Raw genomic sequence first — 24,298 nt, forward strand, 5'->3', positions numbered from 1 at the left:
ACCTTGTCTCAAAAAACAAGGTGGAGAGCATGGAAAAAAGCATCTGATGTCAACCTCTGGCCTCCACATGTACACCCACACCATGCATTCACAGGAACACACACACACACACACACACACACACACGCCACAATTTTTTTTTTCTACCAGAGTCAACTTGAAGGAAAATAAAGTTTCTGCTCACCCGTTAGAACAACAACAAAAGTCTAGTTGTATATTTGGCATGGTTCTTTGTTCACGTATATTGTGTGACACTGCTGTACCTCAGAGGACACTTGACCTTTGAGGAATGGCCCTCTCAGGCTTGTTTACGATGGTGTCACCAACCATATACCCTAGTTAGTTATGAAACATGGGTTGTGTCCATGTTGTCCATGTGTTATCATTTAGGCATCTGTGCTGGCTGCCCTTAGGGTCCGGACAGGATAGACCTCAGCTGCAGCCACTAAGAGCACTTCCTGTACTTATTTGCTATGTTTCCTTATAAAAGACGGTCCTTACCCACCTCCCATCTTCTTTTTCCCTTCCTTGTCCCCAGGGACCAGTCCCTGCCCCCTTCTCTCCCCCTTTACCCTCAATAAACCTCCTACATGGGCCCTGTTGTATGGTGTGACTCCTTCCTGCCATTTTTAAAATACAACACCATGCAGCTTTAAATAAGGTATTTTGCAGTTGAGAAAGTACAGTCCAATTCCAGGTCTTTAACAAATACTGCCCAGTCTGTTGCAAAATGTCATTTTTCTTAATGAAGGGTTTGCTTTACGGGAACGCTGTGCCTGGAAGTCCCTTGTCCCTCGCACCTTGTCCCAGACATGTGTCTTTCAAACTCTGCAGCTGGAGATAGGGGTGTGCTACAAGGGGTGTGCAATGCACTTTCACCTCTGGACTCGCAACACTTGTAACCACCTTGGGAGATGGCTGACGTTGTTCCTCGATTGACAGAGTGAGTGTGGAGACAGGGTCTCACAGTGTCGGCCAGGCTGGCCTCAAACTCAGATCCTCCTGCCTCAGCACCCCAGGTGCTGGACTCCAGGTGTGTACCACCATGCCCAACTTCCCTGGTTTTTAGAGCTGGAAGATACATTTTATAATTAAGAAACTCATCCAATCAACCAAGGCCACACTGGTGGTGAGTAGCGAAGTCATACTTGAGGCAGGGTTCTCCAGTGACCAGGGCTCAGCAAATTGACCCTTGGCCCAGATCTGTGCCACCCTCTGTTGTTCCTAAAGCTTACGGGGACACGTCCATGCCCACTGCTGTGCCTGTCAGTGGCTGACCAGACCTGCTGCCCACCTGAGCGTCTGCCTCCCAAAGGGCTTTGGGAAGCAGCAAACCACTGTTTTTAGCAGCCAAGTTTTGGGGTCCCAGGGCCTCAGGAAGGTCCAATGCGCCCTCTGGAGGGGCAGGGAGTGTTAGGTGGCAAAAATGTGGATCTTCTCACAGACAAGCTCATGAAGCAGATGTTTGGACTTGCTGGGTTGCCCAGGTGAGGGCTCTAGAATGTTCCTAACTGGAGTCTGAAGAGCTGAGTTCTGATTCCAGACCCATAGGCACAGAGGAGCATTGCCTGATGATGAGCTCATCCCAGGAAACAGGATCTGGCAAACGCTCCGGCAGCGTGGGGACACTTCCTAAAAAAGCAAAGCTGCAGTGTTCGCATTAGACTTCCTGGGAATGAAAGGCTTTTCTGACAATGGTCTAAGATGCACTAGGATAGCACTAAGGTGTGTCTCAGGGTTAAGTGCCTGTGTGTTTCTGTATTTGATTCTGGTTGGAGATGCGGAGGTGACAGAGGAGATCTTAAAGGCTGCGTCTTCCCACAGCCCTGTGTGCTCTGAGCATTTCTGACCCCTGGGCTTTTCATGTCAGAGCCCAAGCTTTCCTGTAACTCACTGAGCATCTCTCTGTGGGTTTTGTCTCTGGCATTTCCAGCATTTCCATGTGGGTATTTGCCTACCTGGTAAAGGCCGAGGTCTTTTTAACAGTGGATTAGAGGCCCTGGCACCTTGGGGTGGATTATAAAGTAGGAATTGTGCCTTTAAGAGGTGGCCAGCCTGCTGGGATCAACGTGCTGCCTCTCCCTGGTGTCAGAAACCATCTGCATTTTAAATTTTTTTTTAATTTTATTTATTTGTTTATTTTTGTTTTGTTTTTTGAGACAGGGTTTCTCTGTGTAACAGCCCAGACTGTTCTGGAACTCACTTTGTAGACCAGGATGTCCTTGAATTCACAGAGATCCGCCTGGCTCTGCCTCCCGAGTGCTGGGATTAAAGGCGTGCACCACCACACCCAGCTTCTTCATTTTTTAGGTATTTGCTTACTCCTGCCCACAACACACCTCCTGCCCCTCCCTCCAATTAATGCCCTTTGCTGAAAAAAATAGAAAAAAGAAAAATCTGACTGTTTATAAAGAATACATTTATATTGTATATACACCCCAGCTTGTAAATGTATGTATAATATGTACATTTAGGTAGTGTGCATATGTGGGTGCTATATGAACGGTAAGTATATTCACAGAGTGTACCCATGAGTTCAGCATTGGCTCTTTGCCTCTACCGAGCTCAGGATTATTCTTCGAAGCTTATTTCCTGTAAAAACCCTCCTAGTGAGGGTTCACATGATATCAGGTGTACAAGAGTCTGGGCTGGTAATCATCACTACTTTGATGATTAAGTTGGTCTCCTGCTGTTTATGGTTTCAGGGTGACATTTTAATTTTGAGATTATATAAAACATTAATGTGGTCCAAAGTCCAAAGTGTAGCAGAAGGTCCCCAGAGGTGACTTCACACCCTCTCGGTTCCTCGGCCCCGACGCCGCCCAGTTGTTAGTTCTTTGTTGCTTACATGCTAGCGTTTTTATTTTTCTTGCACAGAGGACAGTTTGCAGGAGTCAGTTCTCTCCTTCCGCCGTGTGGCTCCTGGGGATCACACTCAGGTCCTCAGGCAGCGAGTATCCTTGCGTGCTGAACCCTCTCTCGGGCCCCAGGGGTCATCTTTTCATACCTTCATTATGAACTTGGCAACAGATCCCAGGGACTTTTGCATAATCAGTTGAAATGATCAGAGGGGAAAATAGGACAAAGTCCCCAGCAGAGGATTTTTAGATTTATTTATTTTATGTGTGGGAATGTTTTGGCTGCTGTATGTGGGTATACCATAGTGTGCAGTACCCACGGAGGCCAGAAGAGGGCCTCAGATCTCCTGGAACTGGAATTACACATGTCTATGAATTGCCCTGTGGGTGCTGGGAATCGAACCTGGGCCCTCTGCTAGAGCAGTAAGTGCTCTTAACCTCTGGGCCATCTCTCCAGCCCTTAAACAGGTTCTTTGAAAAGGATCTTCAATGGTTTTCAGTATTGTCCTCTTTTAATCTATGACATAGCGAATAGTGTGGGCTGAGGTTAAGAATATTTTCTTTTTTCTTTTTTTGTTTTTTTGTTTCTTTGGAGCTGAGGACCGAACCCAGGGCCTTGTGCTTGCTAGGCAAGTGCTCTACCACTGAGCTAAATCCCCAATCCCTAAGAATATTTTCTTTTATTTTATCATATCTCATTCTGCTTCTGAGGTCTTGCTTAGGCCATAATGTGTGGAATTTTGTTTTCTTTCCAATCTTCTACCTGGCTATTGTTCATGAATGTAAGGATGCAGATTTAGGGATTTGCAGCAACAGGGCCTTTGCCACAGATCTAGCCGTCCGTTCTCTTTCCGCATCTCCAGGCCCGTGACTGAATCTGTGGGAAGTCACCCTTGCTTCTTCTCCTTCTTTACTTTTTATTTATTTGTTTAGTTTTAGTTTCTGAGACATGGTCTCATGTGGCCCAGGTGCTCACGCTTTAGCTGAGGGTGACCTTGAACTCCTGATCTTCCTGCCCCCCACCTCCCTAGTGCTGGTGTGAGCCACTGAGTCCAGTTTTTCCAGTGCTGGGCATGTTCGCTGTGCGGTCCACGCTGTTTCCACCTCTTCCCTGTTTGCAGCTGCTTCTTTCAGTGGGAAAGGCTAGCTGGCGCCTTCTCCTGGGGACAGAGGCTGAGCCCGAGCGCGCTGTTCCTCCTTAGCTCCTGGAAGCTCTGGCCATGGCCTCTGTTTCCTGGGTGTTTCTGTGCAGACGCTCTGGGCTTCTGCCGAGCATTCCCTGGTATCCACCACTTCGGAGTTGTCCCGAGGTCTGCTTTAGATTATGTGCTGAAAGTGGCTGTAAAACCCTAAGCTCCTGGCTCACATTCCTCCCAGGCACCTTTGATGGGAGTCCTTGAGAACCTTCCTCCTTTGCCATCAGATTGGATCAAGTCCAGAATCCGTTCCTTTGGTCCTTGGAAGACCCGCTGGCTCCCCTGGGGTCCATTTAGAGCCAATAGATCGGGAGGATGACTCCCCCTCCCTGCAGGGTACCCATGCAGGAAGCACTCACAGGGAATCTTTGTGCGGTGCTTTGCCTATAAAATCAGTGAGGTAACGGGTCTGTGTGCTGAATGGTGAGGCATGCTTTACTGGAAGTATATGCTCTCTGTGGGTAGGTGGTGTAGTCACGCTGGGTTGCTCCCTCTCACTGTATCCGACACTGAAGTCATAACGGAGGGCAACTTGTGTTTCCATGGCTGCGAAGTCTGTTTTGGAAAACACCAGGCTGGGATTTCACTGTAGTTCAGGCACGTTGAGGACCAACATGCAAATGGAATATGAGTTTTAAAACAAACTCACGGTCCTTTTGGGTACCTGTGTGGGAAGCCCTCCCTCCCTCCCCTGTTTTCAAGCCCTAAGTTGTGTGGATTCATGTCAGGAGTTGACTGATGGCTCTTGCCTCATGTCATTCAAGCCTGTCACTCAGGAAGCCCCTCAGACATTTCCTGCTGTGACCGATGACATGGTGACAGTGTGTGCACCGTTGATTGCTGGGATTATAATTGACCTGTCACACCGTGGTAAGGACGGGGAGGCTGGGTGGCTTTTCTTTAGTAGGGGCAGGCATAAAGGGTGAATCATTGAATGTCCCAGCACATTGAGTTTTACTGTGTTCCAGGCACTGAGGGCCCAATGGTGACCTAAACAGGCAGAAGTGAGTCTTTAAAAACCCACTCTTAGCCATCTAGTGCAGAGCTCTGAAGTCTATGTATTCCCTAATTGTAGGAAAATACCTATTGAAATACTGTGATCTGTTTTTCCCTCAGGCTAGCCTCTCCTTTGTGGGGTAACCACAGAGCTGTCATTTATGGAACACCTACTGTATACTTACCTCATTTATTCCTTGTAGCATCCCCTACTGTTTTATACCATTATTGCCCTTCACTCTCTTGGGAGGAGCTAAGGTTGTAGGGTTCCTAGGTTTTCCTGGGGTGTCATAGTGCTCAGTAGTGAGTGGAGGCGCCTTAGGAAATGCATGTGTGGTCTTGTGCATGTGGTGAGGAGCCTCGCTCACATCCAGGCTGTTGGAAAGGTGTGGGTGGGGTAGATGTGTAAGGTGACTCAGCCCTGAGAGGTGAGGGCCAGATTGTGGTGCTGGAAGCTGACCAAGGACCTAATAAGGAGGGGTCACGGAGGGCTGCTGGGTGGGGCTCTGTGGGTGGGGGTGGCGGTGATGCAATTCTGCTGGGCAGACACATGAGCTGTGCCGTTCTAGGTCTTACTTACTAGAAGTTCTTTGAGATGTCATGCAACCTCTGTGATCTTTTTTTTTTTTTTTTCCGAGACAGGGTTTCTCTGTGTAGCTTTGCGCCTTTCCTGAAACTCACTTGGTATCCCAGGCTGGCCTCGAACTCACAGAGATCCGCCTGCCTCTGCCTCCTGAGTGCTGGGATTAAAGGCGTGCACCACTACCGCCCGGCTCCCTCTGTGGTCTTATTCACCCCTCCCCCACCTCTTTCCAGATCCATCGCCCCTTCCTAGCCCACCCCACCAACTTTGTGTTCTTTTTAAACCTTCAAGATTCCTTTCTCCTGCCCAACCAACTGAGACGTGTGGTCTCTCACTGCATGTACCCGGGGCTGCTCGAGAGAGAACTTCTCCTTCCAGCAGCTAACAGTGGCCAGTAGCTCCATGGCTAGGGGTGGGATTCTGGGCCCAGCTCCCCTCTCCATGCTGGGGTGTTGTCTGGCTTGACATGCACAAGTGTTGTGCATGCTGTTGCAGCCGCTGTGAGTTCATGCACACCTGCCTGCTATAACCAGGTATTCATTCACTTGCAGTCATCACTGCCTTTGGCCATTGCATGCTTCCAGCCCCTCTGCTGCAGAGATCCCTGAACCTCGGTGTGTGTGTGTGTGTGTGTGTGTGTGTGTGTGTGTGTGTGTGCGCGCACACACTATGTGTTCTCTTTGGGCTGAGCACGCCAAGCTCTCTTATTCTCTGGGTAGCTATGTCTCGCCAGGTTAACCACTGTCTGCTGCAAATAGAAGCTTCTCAGGTGAGATTGAGAGCCACACTGACATGACAGGTCCCCATGGAGAAGCTTGTCATCTCCTTCTAACTTAGACACGGGGGCGCCCTGTGCTGGGGCGCCCTGTGCTGGGGTGTCCTGTGCTGGGGTGCCCTGTGCTGGGGCGTCCTGTGCTGCGGTGCCCTGTGCTGGGGTGTCCTGTGCTGGGGCGTCCTGTGCTGGGGCGCCCTGTGCTGGGGCGTCCTGTGCTGGGGCGCCCTGTGCTGGGGCGTCCTGTGCTGGGCTGTCCTGTGCTGGGGCGCCCTGTGCTGGGGCGCCCTGTGCTGGGGTGCCCTGTGCTGGGGTGCCCTGTGCTGGGGCGCCCTTGCTGGGGTGTCCTGTGCTGGGGTGTCCTGTGCTGGGGCGTCCTGTGCTGGGGTGTCCTGTGCTGGGGTGTCCTGTGCTGGGGCGCCCTGTGCTGTGGTGTCCTGTGCTGGGGTGCCCTGTGCTGGGGTGCCCTGTGCTGGGGTGCCCTTGCTGGGGCGTCCTGTGCTGGGGCGTCCTGTGCTGGGGTGTCCTGTGCTGGGCCGTCCTGTGCTGGGGTGTCCTGTGCTGGGGTGCCCTGTGCTGGGGTGTCCTGTGCTGGGGTGTCCTGTGCTGGGGTGTCCTGTGCTGGAGCGTCCTGTGCTGGGGCGCCCTGTGCTGTGGCACCCTGTGCTAGGTTGTGAGCTGCGTTTTCACACCCGGCCATGCTCTGCATCTTTGCTTGGTGACCTAAATGGCACATGGGTGAGAGGGACAAGTTGAGTCACGGACTGTGCCTTATTTCATTGAAATCTGCAGTAGGTACTGTGTTTTTCTGTCTTAAGTGGGCTTACATGCCAAGAGAAAGTTAGGTCTTGGCACAGGGTTCTGTCTTTCTTAGAAAACAACTAGCTATGGAATTACTTTTCAAATCTGAGAGATTTATTTATTTTATGTATATGAGTGTTTTGTTTACATGTATGTCTGTGTATCATGTGTGCATCTGGTGACCTTGGAGACCAGAGTGGGACATCAGATCCCCTGGGACCGGAGTTACAGATGGTTGTGGGCCACCGTGTGGGTGCTGGGAATGGAGCTTGGGTCCTCTGTAAGAGCAGCCATGCTCTCCACTGCTGAGCCACCAGGCTCGGCAGCCTGCACCTGTGCTCACGGGGCCCTCTTGCCAGCCTGCATAGTTTTCTATCACTGAATTTACCTTAACCAAGTTTTATATTGTGTACTAAAGTGGTAATCCACGGGAGTCTGTTTAAGAAGTGTTAGGGAAATTTATTAAGGTAAATTGAGGAAACACACTCATGAATATAGAACGGAGTAGACAGCTGAAGTTGTCCTCTGATCTGACTGGGAGTGAATCCACCTTGAAGGCAGGAGCAGGGAGAAGGGGCATGTGACCCTCTCCTTCTCCTTTTAAGAGGTCACTACAAGCGCCTCCTCCAGGCCCTATAGCCCAAGGTCATAGGCCAAGCAAATACCACTACAGTGTGTACTTTCTTTTTTTTTTTTTTAAGATTTTTATTATGTATACAGAAGAGGGTGTCAGATCTCATTACAGATGGTTATGAGCCACCATGTGGTTGCTGGGAATTGAACTCAGGACCTCTGGAAGAGCAGGCGGTGCTCTTAACCTCTGAGCCATCTCTCCAGCCCCTACAGTGTGTAATTTTAACTTTTGTGTGTGTGTGTGTGTGTGAAAAGATCATAATTTGAACACACTTGTCTTGAGTCACCGTACACACTTGAGAAAACTGTTTTCCATGCATGGCTATTCTTTATGTTGTTGTCCCAGCATGTTCTAAAAAATTCAAATCTGTACATAGTAAGCGGAGATGGGGAACTTTGTCAATGTTTCCTAGATATGCCACAGGCCATGCTTTTTTTTTTTTTTTTTTTTTTTTTTTTTTTTTTCGAGACAGAGTTTCTCTGTGTAGCTTTGCACCTTTCCTGGAGCTCACTTGGTAGCCCAGGCTGGCCTCGAACTCACAGAGATCCGCCTGGCTCTGCCTCCCGAGTGCTGGGATTAAAGGCGTGCACCACCACCGCCCGGCACAGGCCATGCTTTTAATAGAGATTAAAAAATTATTTCCTGTATGTGTGTGTGAGTTTGTGTGTGCGTGTGTGTGTGTGTGTGTGTGTGTGTGTGTGTGTGTGTGTATAGCACTCATATGGAACACTCAGGACAACTTAGAAGAATCTGTTCTATTCTTCCACTGTGTAGGTTCAAGAGACTAAACCCAGGTCTTCGCTTGCCAGCATGTCCTGGCTGAGCCCTTCTGCCGTCCTGGGCTTCTGCCGTCCATTTTCTTGTGGGCAAATGACTTCCAGTCTGTTTCCCCAGCAGTCACTGGGAAAAGAGTGGGCATGCCATCCTCCTGCTGCTGTGATTTTAGGGTTGGCAGTGCCCCCACCTGGCAGAACCCAGCCATGACATGATGCATGCTCCAGTATGCCCTCTTTGTTGGTGGGCCCTCGTGAGGTTTTTTTTTTTTTTTTTTTTTTTTAAGAGTTGTGAGTACATTAAAGGCTGCGTCATGGACAGAGCTTCTCCGGTCCTCTCCCCGCCTCATCTCATGCCCCTGTGGAGTTCCTGTAATTCTTTCATCCCGGGATTTGAGGCTCAGCAGCCATTGTTCCTGGTTGGGTGAGGTTGATGACTAACTCAGGCCTGTACTAGGAGGGCAGGTGTGACCCCTCCCCAGATGCCACCTTTCATAGACCTTGGCCTGCACCTCTCCGGGGATTCTCTGTCCTCCAGGCAATGATACCTACAAGGTGGGCTGCAGTACTCCCAGCCGATGTCCTTGGGCCCTTCTCAGGCAGAACTTTTCAGAGCAAGAGCTTTCCAGTCTGGTGTCTCAGGTGTTCCTCGTGCACTTTTCAGGAAGGGGGAGGGTGAGGCCATCTTCCTCCCAGCTCTGGCTAGCCTTCGAGACTCCTCCTCTGACCTGGGATGTGAAGGGTTTAGATTGTGGCTTTCTGTGCCTGGCTTGCAGTAGGGCCTGACATACTATCTCGGTGCTGGGCCTCTTACAGCTTCCCTCTTGCCAGGCTGGCCTTGTGCCCCTTGATTGGCAGGATCAAATATCCAGGGGCCACTGCTGACCCTTCAGAGTCACCCTATGGCGGGTGTGCAGGAGAAGCCCCTCCGCGGGGCCCTCGGTGTTTTCCCGCTGCCTGTGCCAGCCTGGGGTTGCTGGCTCTTGAAGTCCATAGCCAAGGTTCGAATCCTGCCCAGCCTGTAGGGGTCTGTCAGTGACGTGTCTGTCCTGGGCCAGGTGAGCTTGCCTTACTCTGTGCTGGAAGGCTTGTGAAGGTTCCACTGCAGAAGAAAGAGGAGAGGCAGGCTGCCCCAGGCCCTGGGGCTGGACGGCCTCCTGCAGGAGAGGGAGCTATTTATGGTGCTTTAAAAATCTGCTGCTGCAGCTGAAAGAGAGATGGGGCTGTTACGTAAGGCTGAGCTGTTCTGGGTCTGTTCTCGTTTTCTCCCTTGTTCTAGGAGACAGACACAGAGCTGGGCTTCTCTGTCCTCTCAGCGGCCACAGAATTATTTTTGGACATGGGGGTTTGGTCACGTGACAGCAGTTCTCATTCATGAAACCTTGATGGATCAATGGAGCTGTCCGTCCTTCCTTAGCAGGCCTGCATGTGTGCATGTTGAGGAAATTGTTCCTGTGCTCCAGGAGGCTTAGAAAGGAGAGCTGGGGCTGGGGGTCAAACCAGGCCACAGTCATTTCCTTCACTGTGCTTGAGTTATGGGAACTTTCTTTAAGTGAAGCTGATTGCTTTATTATCAGGGGCGGTAGACTCTCCAGAGCTAGAGGAAGGCAAGGCACTGAGGGTGGGGGAGGTGTCTCAGTTAGCAAAGTGCAAGCTGTGCAGACATGAGTTGGCTCACCAGAAACCATGTGGAAATGCTGGCTGTGGTGGCATGGGATACAATCCCAACCCTCGGAGGAGGAGACAGGGAGGTCCCAGGGTGGGGGCTGGCCTAGTGGATAATGAGATACATATCAAGGAGGTGCCTAGTGTTTCTCAGGGTGACCTCCACGTGTATGCACACATGTGTACCCACACACATACACTCACATGCTCATGCACACACACATGCATAATTTCAAAATAATTGCAGCCAGGAGGTGGCGGCGGCGCACGCCTTTAATCTCAGTACTCTGATGCAGAGGCAGGTGGATCTCTGTGAGTTTGAGGCCAGCCTGGTCTACAGAGCAAGGTCTTAGACATTCTGAACTACAGAGTGAAACCCTGTCTCAATAAAAGATAAAAGAAATACATAGCAATAACTGCACCGAGGTGCTGGGGAGGCCAGGAGGTAAAGTGTCACTGGCTGTCCTGAGGCCCTGAGTCAGGTCCCCAGAGCTCATGTGCGAGCCAGCCCTGGTGGCAGGTGGCCTGCAGGGCCAGTGCAGACAGATGGATCCCTGCAGGCCAGCCAGTCTGGCAGCAATGGCAAGCTCCGGCACAGCGAGACACACACACACACACACACACACACACACACACACACGCACGCACACACACACACACACACACACACACACACACACACACGCACACACACACACACACACACACACGCACACGGAGTAAATGGCATTAAGCCCAGTGTGGTGGCACAGGCCTGTTCTCTCAGCATTTGGAAGGCCAAGGCAGGGGCATTATGAATTCCAAGCCAGCCTGAGCTATGGATTAAGACTCATATGTGTACATATGAAGGGGGCAGGCACTCAAGATAACTGCTGTATATGGCTGGCTGGCTGTCCAAGTGCAAGGCTGTCCTGAAGTCCCTCTGGCAGAACTTGTAACGGTATTCACTTGGCCTCAGCTGTCTCACTCTGTTCTTTGGAGGGGCTCAGGGCTCTCACCACAGTCCTAAAAGCCCCAGGAGCTGTCATTGACACCGTCTGTCATCTGTTTCTGTGCCTTGGTGCCCACAGTGAGGCTTCAACCTTCTCTTCTCCTCTTTTCTCCCTTCCTCTGTCTCTCCCCTCCCCGCCTTTGTGTGTGTGCGTGTGTGCGCGTGTGCGTGCATGTGTGTGTGTGCATGTGTGTGTGTGCGCATGTGTGTATGTGTGTGTATGTGTGTGTGTGCATGTGTGTGTGTGTGTGTGTGTGTGTGTGCGTGTGTGTGGTGGGGGGATGGATGGATGGCACCACCAGTGGTATGCAAGCCCTCCGCCTACTAAGCTAGATCACCGGCTCCCTTCTGTAGATAGACTTTTCCTTGGTGTGTGACACAAGCTAGACCCAGCTCATCCTCCTGCCTCAGCTTCTCAAGACTGGGGTTACAGGCCTGTGCCATGGCACCTGCCATCTGCTTTGGCTTTCAGAGGGAGTTGTCTGATGTGGGTTCCTCACATCTTTGTCATTTGTGGGTGGTCACAAATGCAAGGTGAACTATGAACAGAACCCTGACTTGGCCAAGCCTTTCCACACACCCTCTCATAGGAGGATGCTTCTACCAAAGCTGACTTAAAATCATTTTCTGAACAGGACGATTAGCACCCTGCCTGTAGCTTGGCCGTGGCCCATCGTGGTCCTGAGTAGCGTGAGTGTGCTGTCCGTGGGTGCCTTCATGGCCATCATGCTCTTTACCCCACCTGGCGCAGACCTGTGACCCTGCCGTGGCTCCTGTTCTGCCATTCAGTGTTGAGGTGCCAGCTCCACTAGCCACTTGTCCAGCTATTTAAGGAGCCAGACTGGACTCAGGGGAGTGCCAGGAAGGTCACAGAAGGTAAGAGAGTGATAGCATGGGCAATTATGGGAGGCCCCAGCTCCCGAATGGCTGCCCACCAGCTGTCCACCAATTATGTGCTGGAGCCCCACCTCCCAGCTGACTGGACAGGTGTGGTCCCATGGGTCTTCATGGAGCTCCTTTGATTCTGCTCTGGCAGGAGTGTTGTTTCATAGATCCAGGGCAGAGGAAGCAGAATGGTTGGTTGTTAGGGGGCACACGGTGTGCCTGACTCTCCTGGAAGAACAGCACCACTCGGTCAGAGCAGTATCATGCTTGGATCCATTCAAAGCAAGGCTCAACTTCTTGGCAGGTTATTTGGCCTCCCTGAGCCCAGATTCTCCTGTTGCTAATGCCACTTGGTAGGTCAGGAGCGTTAAACAAGGCCACACATTCCAGGCAGTAGCTCATCTTCCAATTCCAGGCGTGCCGGGGCTGCCTACACTTTAAAATAGTCAGCCTTGCTACCGTCTAAAACAGGTGACAGCAGCAGTCACTGTCCAGTGGCAAGAGAAAGGATTGCCCTGGGTGGGGAAGGAGGCAGTCCCCTAGTTAGTGCCGCAGGGAGACACAGCCAGCATTGCTGCTGCTGCTGGCCTGAAGAGTCCCCTTCCTTAGGGACCTCTGCTGAGGCAAACCAGGGCTCTGGCTCCTAGCAGGAGGGAGCTTTAGGGTGAGTGAGAGTGAAGCGAGTGAGTGAGCAGAGATTTATTTTTTAAGTTAGTAGGCAAAAGGGAGAGCATGTGTTTCAGGGGGAAACGGAAACAAGATAGATGAGATGGAAGAGAGAGAGACCAGAGAGGTGCCCTTAGGAAAAAGATTTTGTAGATAGAAATGATTATATATGACATACATACATATATGTGAATAACATCGGTGTGGGCTTCCCGAGAAAGCCATACCTAGGTATCTTTACAGTGGTTATGTGTGTGTGCATATGTGTGTGTGTGAGTGTGTCGTGTGTCTGTGTGTGTGTTTGTGTATATGTGTGAATGTGTGTGTAGTGTTTAGGTGGAAGCCCTGCTGGCACTGTATACCCAAGGAGCCTGGGATGATTAAGTGGACGCCCCACCTCTCTCCCCAGACCCTGCCCCTTAGAAAGCCCGCCAAGAGTCAGCACCGCCCTGGGGCTGCTCAAGACCACGCCCACAGGCTACTTAAGACCTGGCCGCCATACATGCTGTGTGCTCTCCTGCCCTCTCCCCTGCCTTCCCAAGAACCCCCCGGGAGGAGCTTTGCTGTGCTCAGGTTAAACCTGGATTTATTAATTTGATCTGATCTGACTTATTTCATAGGTGGCGTTACTTACTCCCGGGGCACTGAAACTGTTCATGTATGTTTATATGTATATGTTTCTGGGTGTGTTTGTGTGTGTGTTTATATTACTCAAAGGATTCAATTTACAATGCGATTTAAAGATGAAGCCATTTGAGAATTAAGTAAAGCCTCCATGAGCTGCTTACTTCCTTCTCATAAACAATCTCTGGCTGCAAATGAAACTGGAAGGCAGTTTGGGGGAGCACAGTGTTTAGATTTAAGGGTGACAGAGGAATGCAAGCACAGTTAAGCTCCAGGTCACAAACATACCATGGCCCAAGTCAGCACAGCTTGTTCATTTGTTGTTGTTTTTGGTTTTTCGAGACAGGTATTCTCTGTGTAGTTTTCGTGCCTGTCCTGGATCTCACTCTGTAGACCAGGACTTGAATTTATAGAGATCCACTTGGCTCTTCTGCTTCCTGAGTGCTGGGATTAAAGGCGTGCGCCACCGCTGCCTGGCCTCAGCTTGTTCATTTTAACATCCCTGTCTGAGGTGTCTTTAGGGGGACATCTGTTATTTCTGGAAATTTTGGCCTTATCCATAGGCTGTGCTGAAGTTTCCTGCCCCGGGCGGGAGGAAGGATGACCTAGATTCCCAGGGTGAGGGGCTTTCCCCCTTCCTGTGTCCCCTTCTTATCCCCTGTCTCAATTCTGCCTCATCTTCGTGGGTGAGCTGGCGCTGGTGGTGAGCAGGTCTTCGAATGCCGGCCCTCCAGCGTAGCCTGCAGACTGGCTGGCCTTCCTGGGAGCTTGTTCCTAATATAGAAACAGGTGTTGAAAATATGCTCAGTGTGTGCTGGGCTGCTTCTGATTGCCTGAAGGCATTCTCCAGGACTGCCTCCTGTTTATGCCTGCTGCTTGGCAAGTAAGGTGATGCCCCCTACACTGCAGAAGAGACCTCTAGACACCCAGGGCTCCAGTCAGGGGAGACTTGACCCCAGTGAAGGTTAAGAGGGGATGCACTTAAGACCACAGAACACAGGAAATAGATGCTGCCTGGGTCTGAGGGCTTCTACTGCTGTGAAGAGACACCATGACCATGGCAGCTCTTCTAAGGGAAAGCATCTAATGGAGGCTGGGTGACAGTTTAGGGTTTAGTCTGTTATCATCGTAGCTGCATAGTGACGTGCGGGCAGACACGGTGCTGGAGAAGGAGCTGAGAGGTCTACATCTGGATCCTCAGGCACCAGGAAGTCAGCTGTGCCACACTGGGTGCAGCTTGAGCACATGAGACCTCAAAGCCCGCCCCCACAGTGACACACTTCCTCCAACAAGGCCACACCTCCTGATAGTGCCACTCCCTATGGGCCAAGCCTTCAAACACATGAGTCTATGAGGGCCATTCCTATTCAGACCTCCACAGCCAGTCACCAGAGGAGGGTTCTCAGAGGTCACGCTTCATGTAACATTCTGGAAAAGGCAGGGCCATTTATTCCATTGCACCCTCAGCCCCCTGGGGTACACTCCTCCTCCTGGGGTACACTCCTCCTCCTGGGGTACACCCCTCCCCCTGGGGTACACCTCCCCTCCCCTCCCCTGGGGTACACCCCTCCTCCTGGGTCCCCCCCCCACCCTCCCCTGGGGTACACCCTCCTCCTGGGGTACACTCCTCCCCTGGGGTACACTCCTCCTCCTGGGGTACACCCCTCCTCCTGGGGTACACTCCTCCCCTGGGGTACACTCCTCCTCCTGGGGTACACTCCTCCTCCTCCTGGGGTACACTCCTCCTCCTGGGGTACACCCCTCCTCCTGGGGTACACTCTCCTCCTCCTGGGGTACACTCCTCCTCCTGGGTACCCCCTCCTCCTGGGGTACACTCCTCCTCCTGGGGTACACTCCTCCTCCTGGGGTACACCCCTCCTCCTGGGGTACACCCCTCCTCCTGGGGTACACCCCTCCTCCTGGGGTACACTCCTCCCCTGGGGTACACTCCTCCCCTGGGGTACACCCCTCCTCCTGGGGTACACTCCTCCCCTGGGGTACACTCCTCCTCCTGGGGTACACTCCTCCCCCCCCCCCCCCCCCCCCCCCCCCCCCCCCCCCCCCCCCCCCCCCCCCCCCCCCCCCCCCCTCCCCCCCCCCCCCCCCCCCCCCCCCCCCTCCTGGGTACACTCCTCCTGGGGCACACTCCTCCTCCTGGGGTGCACCCTTGGCCCGCCCCCACCTGCATTCTCATCTTTCTGGCACACTTGGCTGACAAGATGGCCAGGTTGCAGAACTTCTCACCCCTGCTGACAGGGTCCCGCCCTCCCCACCGTCCCTGGACCCCCCGGGCTGCTGAGTCAACCACACAGCCCACACTGTGCGTCTTCACCCCCGGGCAGACCTCTCTGAAGCCCTGCTTGTCTCCTCTCTCTGGAAGAAAGCCCCGGCTCTGTATGCGCCAGGCTTTGCTGGGCCAGAGCCTCAGGAGCTGCCCCTGAGCCTGTCTGAGTGAGGGGAGGACGGAGACCAGCGCTCAGCTGAGGGCCACCCGCTTCACACTGGCCCCCTGCTGGCTCCGCGGCCTAAGAAAGGTACTGAATCTCTGCGCATTCTTCCTTACCTCTGAGTGGGGTTGGTAACTACATGCAGCTAAGAAGAGCTGGCCACAGGGAGGTCGTGGTGGTGGCAGTTAGGGCTTCCGCAGGGGCCAGCACCCCATGCTCCCTGGTAGCGGCACAGCTGTATGGCTGTGTGCTGTCACAGAGAGCTGTGACTTTAGGGACATACAAGGCTCACTTCTCTTAGGCAGCCTGAGTAATTGGAGGATGGTGACTGGCGTATGAGCTTGCTATATGCTGAGCGCAGGGCCGATCTGCCTTGGTCACAGCTGTCATCTGCTTCACAGTCTCAGGTGTGGGAAAGGTGCTGGGCTCAGCATTTGCCGAGATTCAGCCTGCGTCTCAGCAGCCTGGAGGCTTAGCTCCTTCCTCTGCTGGTCTCCACAGATGGTGCAGAGACTTCGTGTGCGCATGTGTGAACATGTTCCATGTGTGTACGTGTGGAGGCCAGAAGGTGATGTCAGATGCCAACTAGTTTCTTTCCACTTTTTTGGAGACAGATTTCTCATTGAACCTGGAGCTTGACAATTTTCCCCCCTGAGACAGGGTTTCTCTGTGTAGCTTTGGAGCCTCTCCTGGAACTCACTCTGTAGATCAGGCTGGCCTCGAACTCACAGAGATCCACCTGCCTCTGCCTCCCGAGTGTTGGGATTAAAGGCGTGCGCCAGCACTGCCTGACTGAGCTTGACTATTCTAAGTGAGGTTCCCCACCATTCCTGGGTCTCCTCAGCACTCCTCCTGCTGGGACATCATTCAAGCCAGAAACAGGATGGGGGATCACGTAGGTCATTGAGGGAATGAGGGAAGCTCACTAAGAACACTGGCTGCTCTTCCAGAGGACCCAGGTTTGATTCTCAGCACCCACATGGCCATTCCAGAGGATCTGATGCCTTCCTCTGGCCTCCTCAGGTACCAGGCATAAATGTGGTGCAGAGAGACGTGCAACCGAAACACTCATATGCATGAAATAAAACTCTTAAAAAATTGTGAAATGCCAGTGTACTTTTCTGTATTTTGTTTCTTTTAGTTTCTGCCATCATGGTTTTTTTTTTCTTTGTTTTGTTTGTTTTTGGCTTGGTTTTGTTTTTTCTGGAACTCACCAGTGTGCCTTTTAACCTGTTTGTGGATCACTTCAAGTTAACAAAGGTTCCAAGTCTGGGTGCTCAGCCTTTTCCCCACTTGTGTGAAAACATACGCAGACGTGTGCCACTTGTTAGATGGTCTCTGACTACGCTCCGTGTTCCGACCCAGAGTCAGGACACAGCTGGCCCAGGGGAAGCCACCTCCTGCTCAGGACAGCCAGGGCAGCACCCGCACTAGCCTCCCCCAGAGAATTCCATCCCAACACCGAGCATGGCTGACCAGGTGTGATGGTCCAGTTGGGGCTCACGCGTCATCCTGCAGAAGCACCCGACTTCCAGGCTTCTCCCTCCTGCTTCTGTCTCCTCACTGTGTGCACAAGTGTCTCTTCCCAGTTTGTACTGTCTGTCCATTTAAATCCTGTTTACGTGTGTGCACCGTGTGCGTGCGTGCGTGCAGTACCTGTGGAGGCCATGTCAGACCCCTGGAGCTGGAGTTACAGGAGGTTGCGACCTGCCTAGCATGGGTGTTGGGGAGAGCAGTACACACTCTTAAGCTGCATATCTATCCCTTTTGAACTTTTGTGTATATGTGTGCTTGTGCAGGTGTGTGTGCACGCACGGGGTGGAGGTTAAAGGGCAGCCTTGGGTGTCCGTCTCCGCCTCCCGCCTCGCTCGTTGCTCTCTGCTCTGCACACTAGGCTGCCTGGCATGTGAGCCTCTTCCCCCTTCCATCTCACTAAAAATGCTGGGGTTACACACACAGACTGCTGTGCCTGGCTTTTACGTGAGTTCTGGGGATCTGAGCTCAGGTCCTTGAAGGGCAAGCAGGCACTTGATCCCCGAGCCATCTCTCCAGACACTAACGTAGGTTTTGTCGACCTCATTCATCACACTCCCATTAGACATTTTTGCCATGTGTGTATTTGAGCATGTATGTACACCTGTCATATGTGTAGAGGTGGGTGGGGAGGTGAGGGACCCTTACTGAATGGAAGGGTAACTTCTCAGGGCCAGCACTGCCCTGAGAGGTGCCCATGCAGGGTTGCTCTTGAAACAGAGAGGGCAGCCGCGTCCTACCCTGGCCCCTTTCCTGCACTTGGCTTTGACCCTAGTCCGATCCCAGCGGTAGTCTGAATTGCCGAATGAGGCGACGTTGCTGCAGTGGGCCCTGGAGAATTGGCCCAGCGTCATCTTTCCAAGGGCCTTAACCCATTGTTCATGACCAGGAACCCATGCATTTTTTGTTTTTTTAAAAAAAGGTCTGGACTTACCAGGTTCTCAAAGGAGTCCACTCATTTCTCACTGTAGCTTAAGGTGACCGCCAGACTTAGAGTTCTTCGTGCAGTTGTGTTTAGAAGAGTTTAAAGAATCATCATATCATATGTAGCGTATGTAAGACAACCATATCAGTGTGCATCTTTCTCAGAATGTACACTCAGTGCTCTTCCCACCATGACTTAGTACCTGGCCCGGCATCTCCTTTTCAGGACAGCCATCGTCCTGCTAGCTGAGGTCGGTTTTTTTTTTTTTTTTTTTTTTTTTTCCGAGACAGGGTTTCTCTGTGTAGCTTTGCGCCTTTCCTGGACTCATGGTAGCCAGGCTGCCTCGAACTCACAGAGATCCGCCTGCCTCTGCCTTCCGAGTGCTGGGATTAAAGGCGTGCGCCACCACCGCCCGGCCCGGTTTGTTTTTTAATACCGCCCATGAATTCAGTGTTGAATCCATGCTGGTCTGGACTGAGGCCTGGTCAGCTGGTGAACCATTTCTGTAGTGCTAACCACATCTGCCTTGACTTTAAAGATCTTGTCTGGATGTATTCACAGACCCCATGTAATGGTTCCCTTCTCTCTGGATTGTTCCGCAGATTCCGTGAGCTAACCATACTGGTACACTGAACCACCCGGGGGCCAACTGCCTGACTGCCCCTGACTACGGCAGCGGGGGCTCCCCCGGATGGCAGTGGGCACCTCCCCTTGAAACCTGCCAAGCTGGACGCCACAGCCCTGCACGACGACACCTCGGCCAGCTCCGCACCCATCTCTGAGGCTTGCAGCCATGCAGTCCTAGCCTGCAGCCCGGGCATCCCTGAAGAGTACTATGTGAGCGAGGCTGTGGAAGATGCTCCCAGCTACAGAGGGTACCGGGATGCCTGCACCATCACTGGTACGATGGCCTTTTTTTCTGCTGGGGAGGGAGAGGGGGCTTCAGTCATCACGCCTGACAAGGGACGCAGCCCCAGGAGCGGGTCTGGGATGTATTAGCAAGTCCTTGTTGCTATAATAGAATAACTACCAAAAGCACCTGGGGAAGAAAGGGCTTGTTCCGGCTCACAGCTTTGAGGGAGCGGTCCACAACGGTAGGGAAAGCTTAGCTCAGAACTGGTGGTCATTTTGCGTCCGCAGTTGGTAAGGAGAGAGATGAGTGCTGGCGCTCAGTCCATCACTTTCTCCTTTTTATTCAGTCCAGGACCCCAGCCCATGGGACAACGGCCCTCTTTTAGCATTGATTTCCCACCTGAGTTAACCCAGTGGAGAAACCCACCCCATGGCAGACACATCCAGAGCTGTCCAGGTGACAGTGTGAACATCACAGGGAGGTCGCAGTTACCACAGTGCACAGGAACCTGAGGTCAAGGACCTTCCATTCAGAAGCTGCTTGGCCAGGATGTCATTCTGTGGCTTGGGTTGCCATGTCCCAGAATTGTCACAGAGGCTGAGGGCAGTAGCCTGGGCCCCAAACAGCACACACAGCCCATCATGGGTTCTGGGCGTAGTTCAGTCCCTTACTCTTCTCTCTCAGGTTCTGTTTCTCCAGACTTGCATGGGTGCAATGGAAGCCACATGCAGCGCCATTGCTGGATACAGGAAGAACTCCACCACTGTGTGTGCCTTGGTACTCACTCATTTCCTGCAGTGGGTCTCACTATTTTCCAGGGTCCCAGGAGCAGGGAGAAGTAGCCCCACGCCCACTGAGGATGTCTGTAGTGTGGGCACTTTATACTCAAGCTCTGTCCCCAGGGAATCGTGAGAAGGGTAGGCATGGTGTGGGGTGCTGTGCACACGGCAGCACGCGACACAGTCTCCTGAGAAGGCCGCCCTGGTTTTCGTTTGTCAAGTTTTGCTTTTTGCTCCCCTCCCCCATTTTCAAATAACGTCCCAGGACACTTCGCTTGTACACACTGGCTTCCGGTAGATTCTCTTTGTTCTAGGTTATCAGTTGTGTGTTAGGAGTTGCCTGGCTCCTGAGGGCACAGACAGCTGTGGTTCCTAGGTGTGCGCGTGTGCTTCACCCCGTCCTGGGCCTCTGCACTCCTCTCCCTGTCCCTTCTGGTGTGGCACCAGTGCTGTCCCTGTCGTCATCATCGTCGTCGTGTCCCGTCCCCCCCCCCCCGTGCCCCTAATTCCTCTCTCACTCGCCAGAAACACCCATGTGACATGATCAGTCTTTCTCCTCAGTGCAGGGACATGCTGGGAACTCCTTGGGAGAATCCCAGTGGGACCTGCAGGCCAGCCAGCTAGCTTACTCCGGTTGCTGTGAGAGCTAACCCTTGAGAGAAAAGGGGGGGTGGTGTTTAACGCCATCAAGTTTTTGGAGGGTCCTTACTTTGTCTCCAAAGGCCTCAAATAGGATCCCCTTGGCCTCTTTGGTCCATCTCCTTCTCATGTTCTCCGCTCTGGGACATGGACTTCTTTGTGGGCCTCCTGTCGTGAGCATAATGGGGAGCGGTGTCCCGCTCTGAGCCCTGAGTTGGGGATGGATGTCTGGGTCTCGGGCCTAAGTGAGAGGAAATGGTGCCCAGGTCTGAGCCCTGAGTTGGGGTGGATGTCTGGGTCTCAGGCCTAAGTGAGAGGAAAAGGTGCCCAGGTCTGAGCTGGGGATGGATGTCTGGGTCTCGGGCCTAAGTGAGAGGAAATGGTGCCCAGGTCTGAGGCCTGAATGAGTCCTGAGTGGGGAATGGCATCTGGAGGTGCTCTGGAGTCCATGTTCTCTAATACCCAGGGAGGTAAGCTGACCGGGGAGACGGGAGCAGGAAGGACTTGGCTGCACAGTTGGTACAGGGCGCATGGGAGGGCAATCGAGGACCACCTGCTCCGTGCTTTGGAGGAGAAAAGATGGAGATCAGGACACTCCAACCACCAGAGCTGGGATTCCAATGCCGACTCCACCAGTGAAATCCTGGGAACTTCAGCCTGTCCAACCAGTTTCACTTTCTCAAAGCGTGACAGCTGAGGGCAAAGAAATGGCAGAGAGATTCGGGAGCTTCCCGCCCGTAGGATGTGGAAACCCGAGGTCTTTTGTTGGGATGCCTGTAGCCAGTCCCAGGGGACCACTGAGAGCCACAGTTCATGCCCATGATACCCGACAGTGGCCCCATACACCGCAGTGCCAATTCAGGCACCATGGTACATTCGAGGAGCCGGGCATTCAGCCTCTGCCGTCCCTCGCTGCCAAATGAAAGTCCTATCAAGTGGTCAGAGCAACAAAGACATAAAATGCAAACGCATTCTCTGGGAGACCTTGAATACGCCTGAGAGCGCTTTGCAGATTCTGAGGGCTTTGCCAAGCACAGCCCCGGGACACTGCCTGGCATGGTGCCTCCACCCTCACTTCCCAGGGAGTCCCGGGAAGAACAGTGGCTTTCTGTTCTACTCTACATTTTAGGCAAAACTAGCCGCCCATCACAAAGCCTTCTCTCCCTGCTCCCCCATTCACCCCACCCTAGAGAGGTGTCGTGTTGTGGGCGCGCCTTTTTCTGTTTGGGGTGGTTTTATAAGATGAGGTGATAGGGTTCCTGGCTGCTGGAGTTACGTAACCCACTGTGCGTCCTGGGCAGTGCAGGCTCCCCGGCTCTGCCCCAACAAGCAAACTCAGAAAACTGCTGAGGAAGGCGCAGAGCTGTGGCCAGGCTTGCATGGAGGACCGCTCTTTCTCCAAGTCCCCTCTGGAGTTTGAGTCTGCCCATGGCATTGGCCTTTCCGCTCAGGCAGCCCTCCAGGGCCCAGTGTCTGCCAGGACTCTGCCACGAACTGGCTGGGACAGACTCATGTGGTAAGTGTTTATGGGAGCGTCCGCTATAAATTTGCTTTGTGGCGTGGCCAGAGGGAGGAAAGCAGAGGGACTTGGTTTCACCTTTTTCTGAGCTGTTGGTCGGTTGCTGGTGGCTTGAGGAATCACCAATGGTGGGCAGGTGGCGTGGAGGGGCGCCGGAAGCTGCTTATTTCCACACCACCTTTACTGAGCCAGGTGCAAGATGCAGGCCTGTTCTTTGCTGGCCGGGGTAAGGTCCGTCTCTAAAGCTCCTGTTCCCAGATCTGTGCCGTATCTGCTGCCCTTCCTCTTCCTTTTCCTCCTCCACTCCCTCCTTCTCTTCCTCTTTTTTTTTTTTTTTTCTTTTGAGTCAGGGTTTCTTTGTGTAGTCTTGGCTGTCCTGGAACTCTCTCTGTAGACCAGGCTGGCCTTAACTCAATGGAGATCCACCTGCCTCCTGAATACCAGGATTAAAGGTGTGCATCTCCACCCTGGCTTCTTCCTCTTTTTTTCAGTCCTGAGGATCATGTATTCTAGAAAGTGCCCCACCACGGAGCTCCATCCCTAGCCCACCCTTCCATTTTTCATCATTTTTATTTTCTGACTGAGTCTCACGAACACTCTCAGGCTGACCTTGAACTCACTCTGTAGCTCAAGCAGGCCTTGAATTGACATTACCCTGCCTCAGCCTCTGCATCTAAACAGTCTTTTTCCTAGTTTCTTAGAGCCCTGGCTGGTATCCTAGGACAGCAAGGGATTTTTCGAATGTGAAGAACAGAACTACTCAGCATTCTTCCCCCTGCCCCCACATTCTCCTGTCTTCTCTACTCAAAGCTGGGCCCTGTGATTGTGGTCCCCACACCCTGACAGAGCTTTATGCTGGCCTGCTCTGGCTTGTTGCTTGCTGCGGGCTTCTCACTTCCTCTGAGTGGATAGACTCAAGTCTGACAGTGGGATGACCCATCTAGTTCCTGTCTGCACTCCAAACCCCACTGAGGTTCAGGGAGCTGTGACCTCTTCTTGTCCCTTACCAACAATTTCAGGTTTGTAGACGTTTAGATCATATTCAGCCTGATGACATTTTAAGCCTACAAGTACACTTGGCCATAAATGCTCAGGACCAGCTTCTTGCTGGGGTTTCTCAGTGAGAAATGGTTCTGCTCAAAGCCCAGAGGTGAGGATGGGTGTGTGTGAGCGGCTGTAAACCTCTGAAAACAAGCAGGAACTTCTCAGGGACAGGAAGCTTCTGGCATTGGTCCCGCCTGAAGGAGACCCCGCTTGGGCTGGGAGATGGCTTAGTCAGGAGAGTGTGCACGCCACACCAGCACCAGCGCGTGAGTTTGATCCCTAAACCCACACATAAAGGCCAGGTGTGCTGGTGACACTTACTTCTCAGCACCGGGGAGGCAGAGGCAGGAGCGTCCCTGGGGCCGGCTGCCACTCGTCTTAAATGAATCCAGGACCTCCAGGCCAATGAGAAGCCCTGTCTCAAAAGCCAGGATGGAGACCAATTGAGAACGACACAGGCTGACAACTTCTGGCCATCGTGGGAACATGTGCATACGTGCATGTATACACATGAATTCATTAAAACAAACCAGCCAAAAATCCAGCCCTCCTACCTCGAGCAGGTGCAGAAGGAGCTTGTCCCTTATCACTAACTTAACCCACCAAACATGGCATCTTACCTCCCTCAAACTCGCTCAAATAAAACATCGTGGCCTTCCTGCACAGTTCATTGATTTAGCTCAGGTATTATTTAGTAATTCCAGAAGTTTAATTTTAATACTTCCCTTTGAAAAATCACAATCTAAAAGATACTTACTTGACCGTGAGTGAATGAGGAAGGAATGGACAATGGGATATCTCTCATGGACAACAATGAGAAGCCACAGCCTAGAATCTGGGGGATTGCCTAGGATTTCCTAAAGTCATAAATTTGGAACCATTGCTGTCCTTTCCCTCCGTGGATCGCCCTGACCTAACAGCGGTCAGGTTCTGCAGACGGAACAGATGGCAGAGATCCTTCTGTGAGTCGTGTGCTGATTCTGGAGCACAAGACTGGTCTTTGCAAAGACAGAACACTCCTGTTCAGGGCCACTGCTTCCTGTTCTGTCCCTGGGGTGATGGACAAGACACTTACCACAGTTTTTAATATAAAAGGGATTCTTAAAAATTACATT

The 24,298-nt window shown here is 52.4% G+C and overlaps 1 protein-coding gene across 1 annotated transcript in view; it reads left to right on the top strand.

The window, feature by feature from the left end:
- Nucleotides 1-21,948: 21,948 nt before the first annotated feature.
- Trak1 (trafficking kinesin protein 1) overlaps nucleotides 21,949-24,298 on the top strand; it is a 104,345-nt gene continuing 101,995 nt past the window's right edge. The window contains 1 exon segment of the mRNA XM_028861383.2: nucleotides 21,949-22,136. Coding sequence (XP_028717216.1) covers nucleotides 22,049-22,136 — 88 coding nt within the window. The 5' untranslated portion in view covers nucleotides 21,949-22,048.

The sequence above is a fragment of the Peromyscus leucopus genome, chromosome 7 (genome assembly GCF_004664715.2).
Source record: "Peromyscus leucopus breed LL Stock chromosome 7, UCI_PerLeu_2.1, whole genome shotgun sequence".
NCBI lineage: Eukaryota > Metazoa > Chordata > Mammalia > Rodentia > Cricetidae > Peromyscus > Peromyscus leucopus.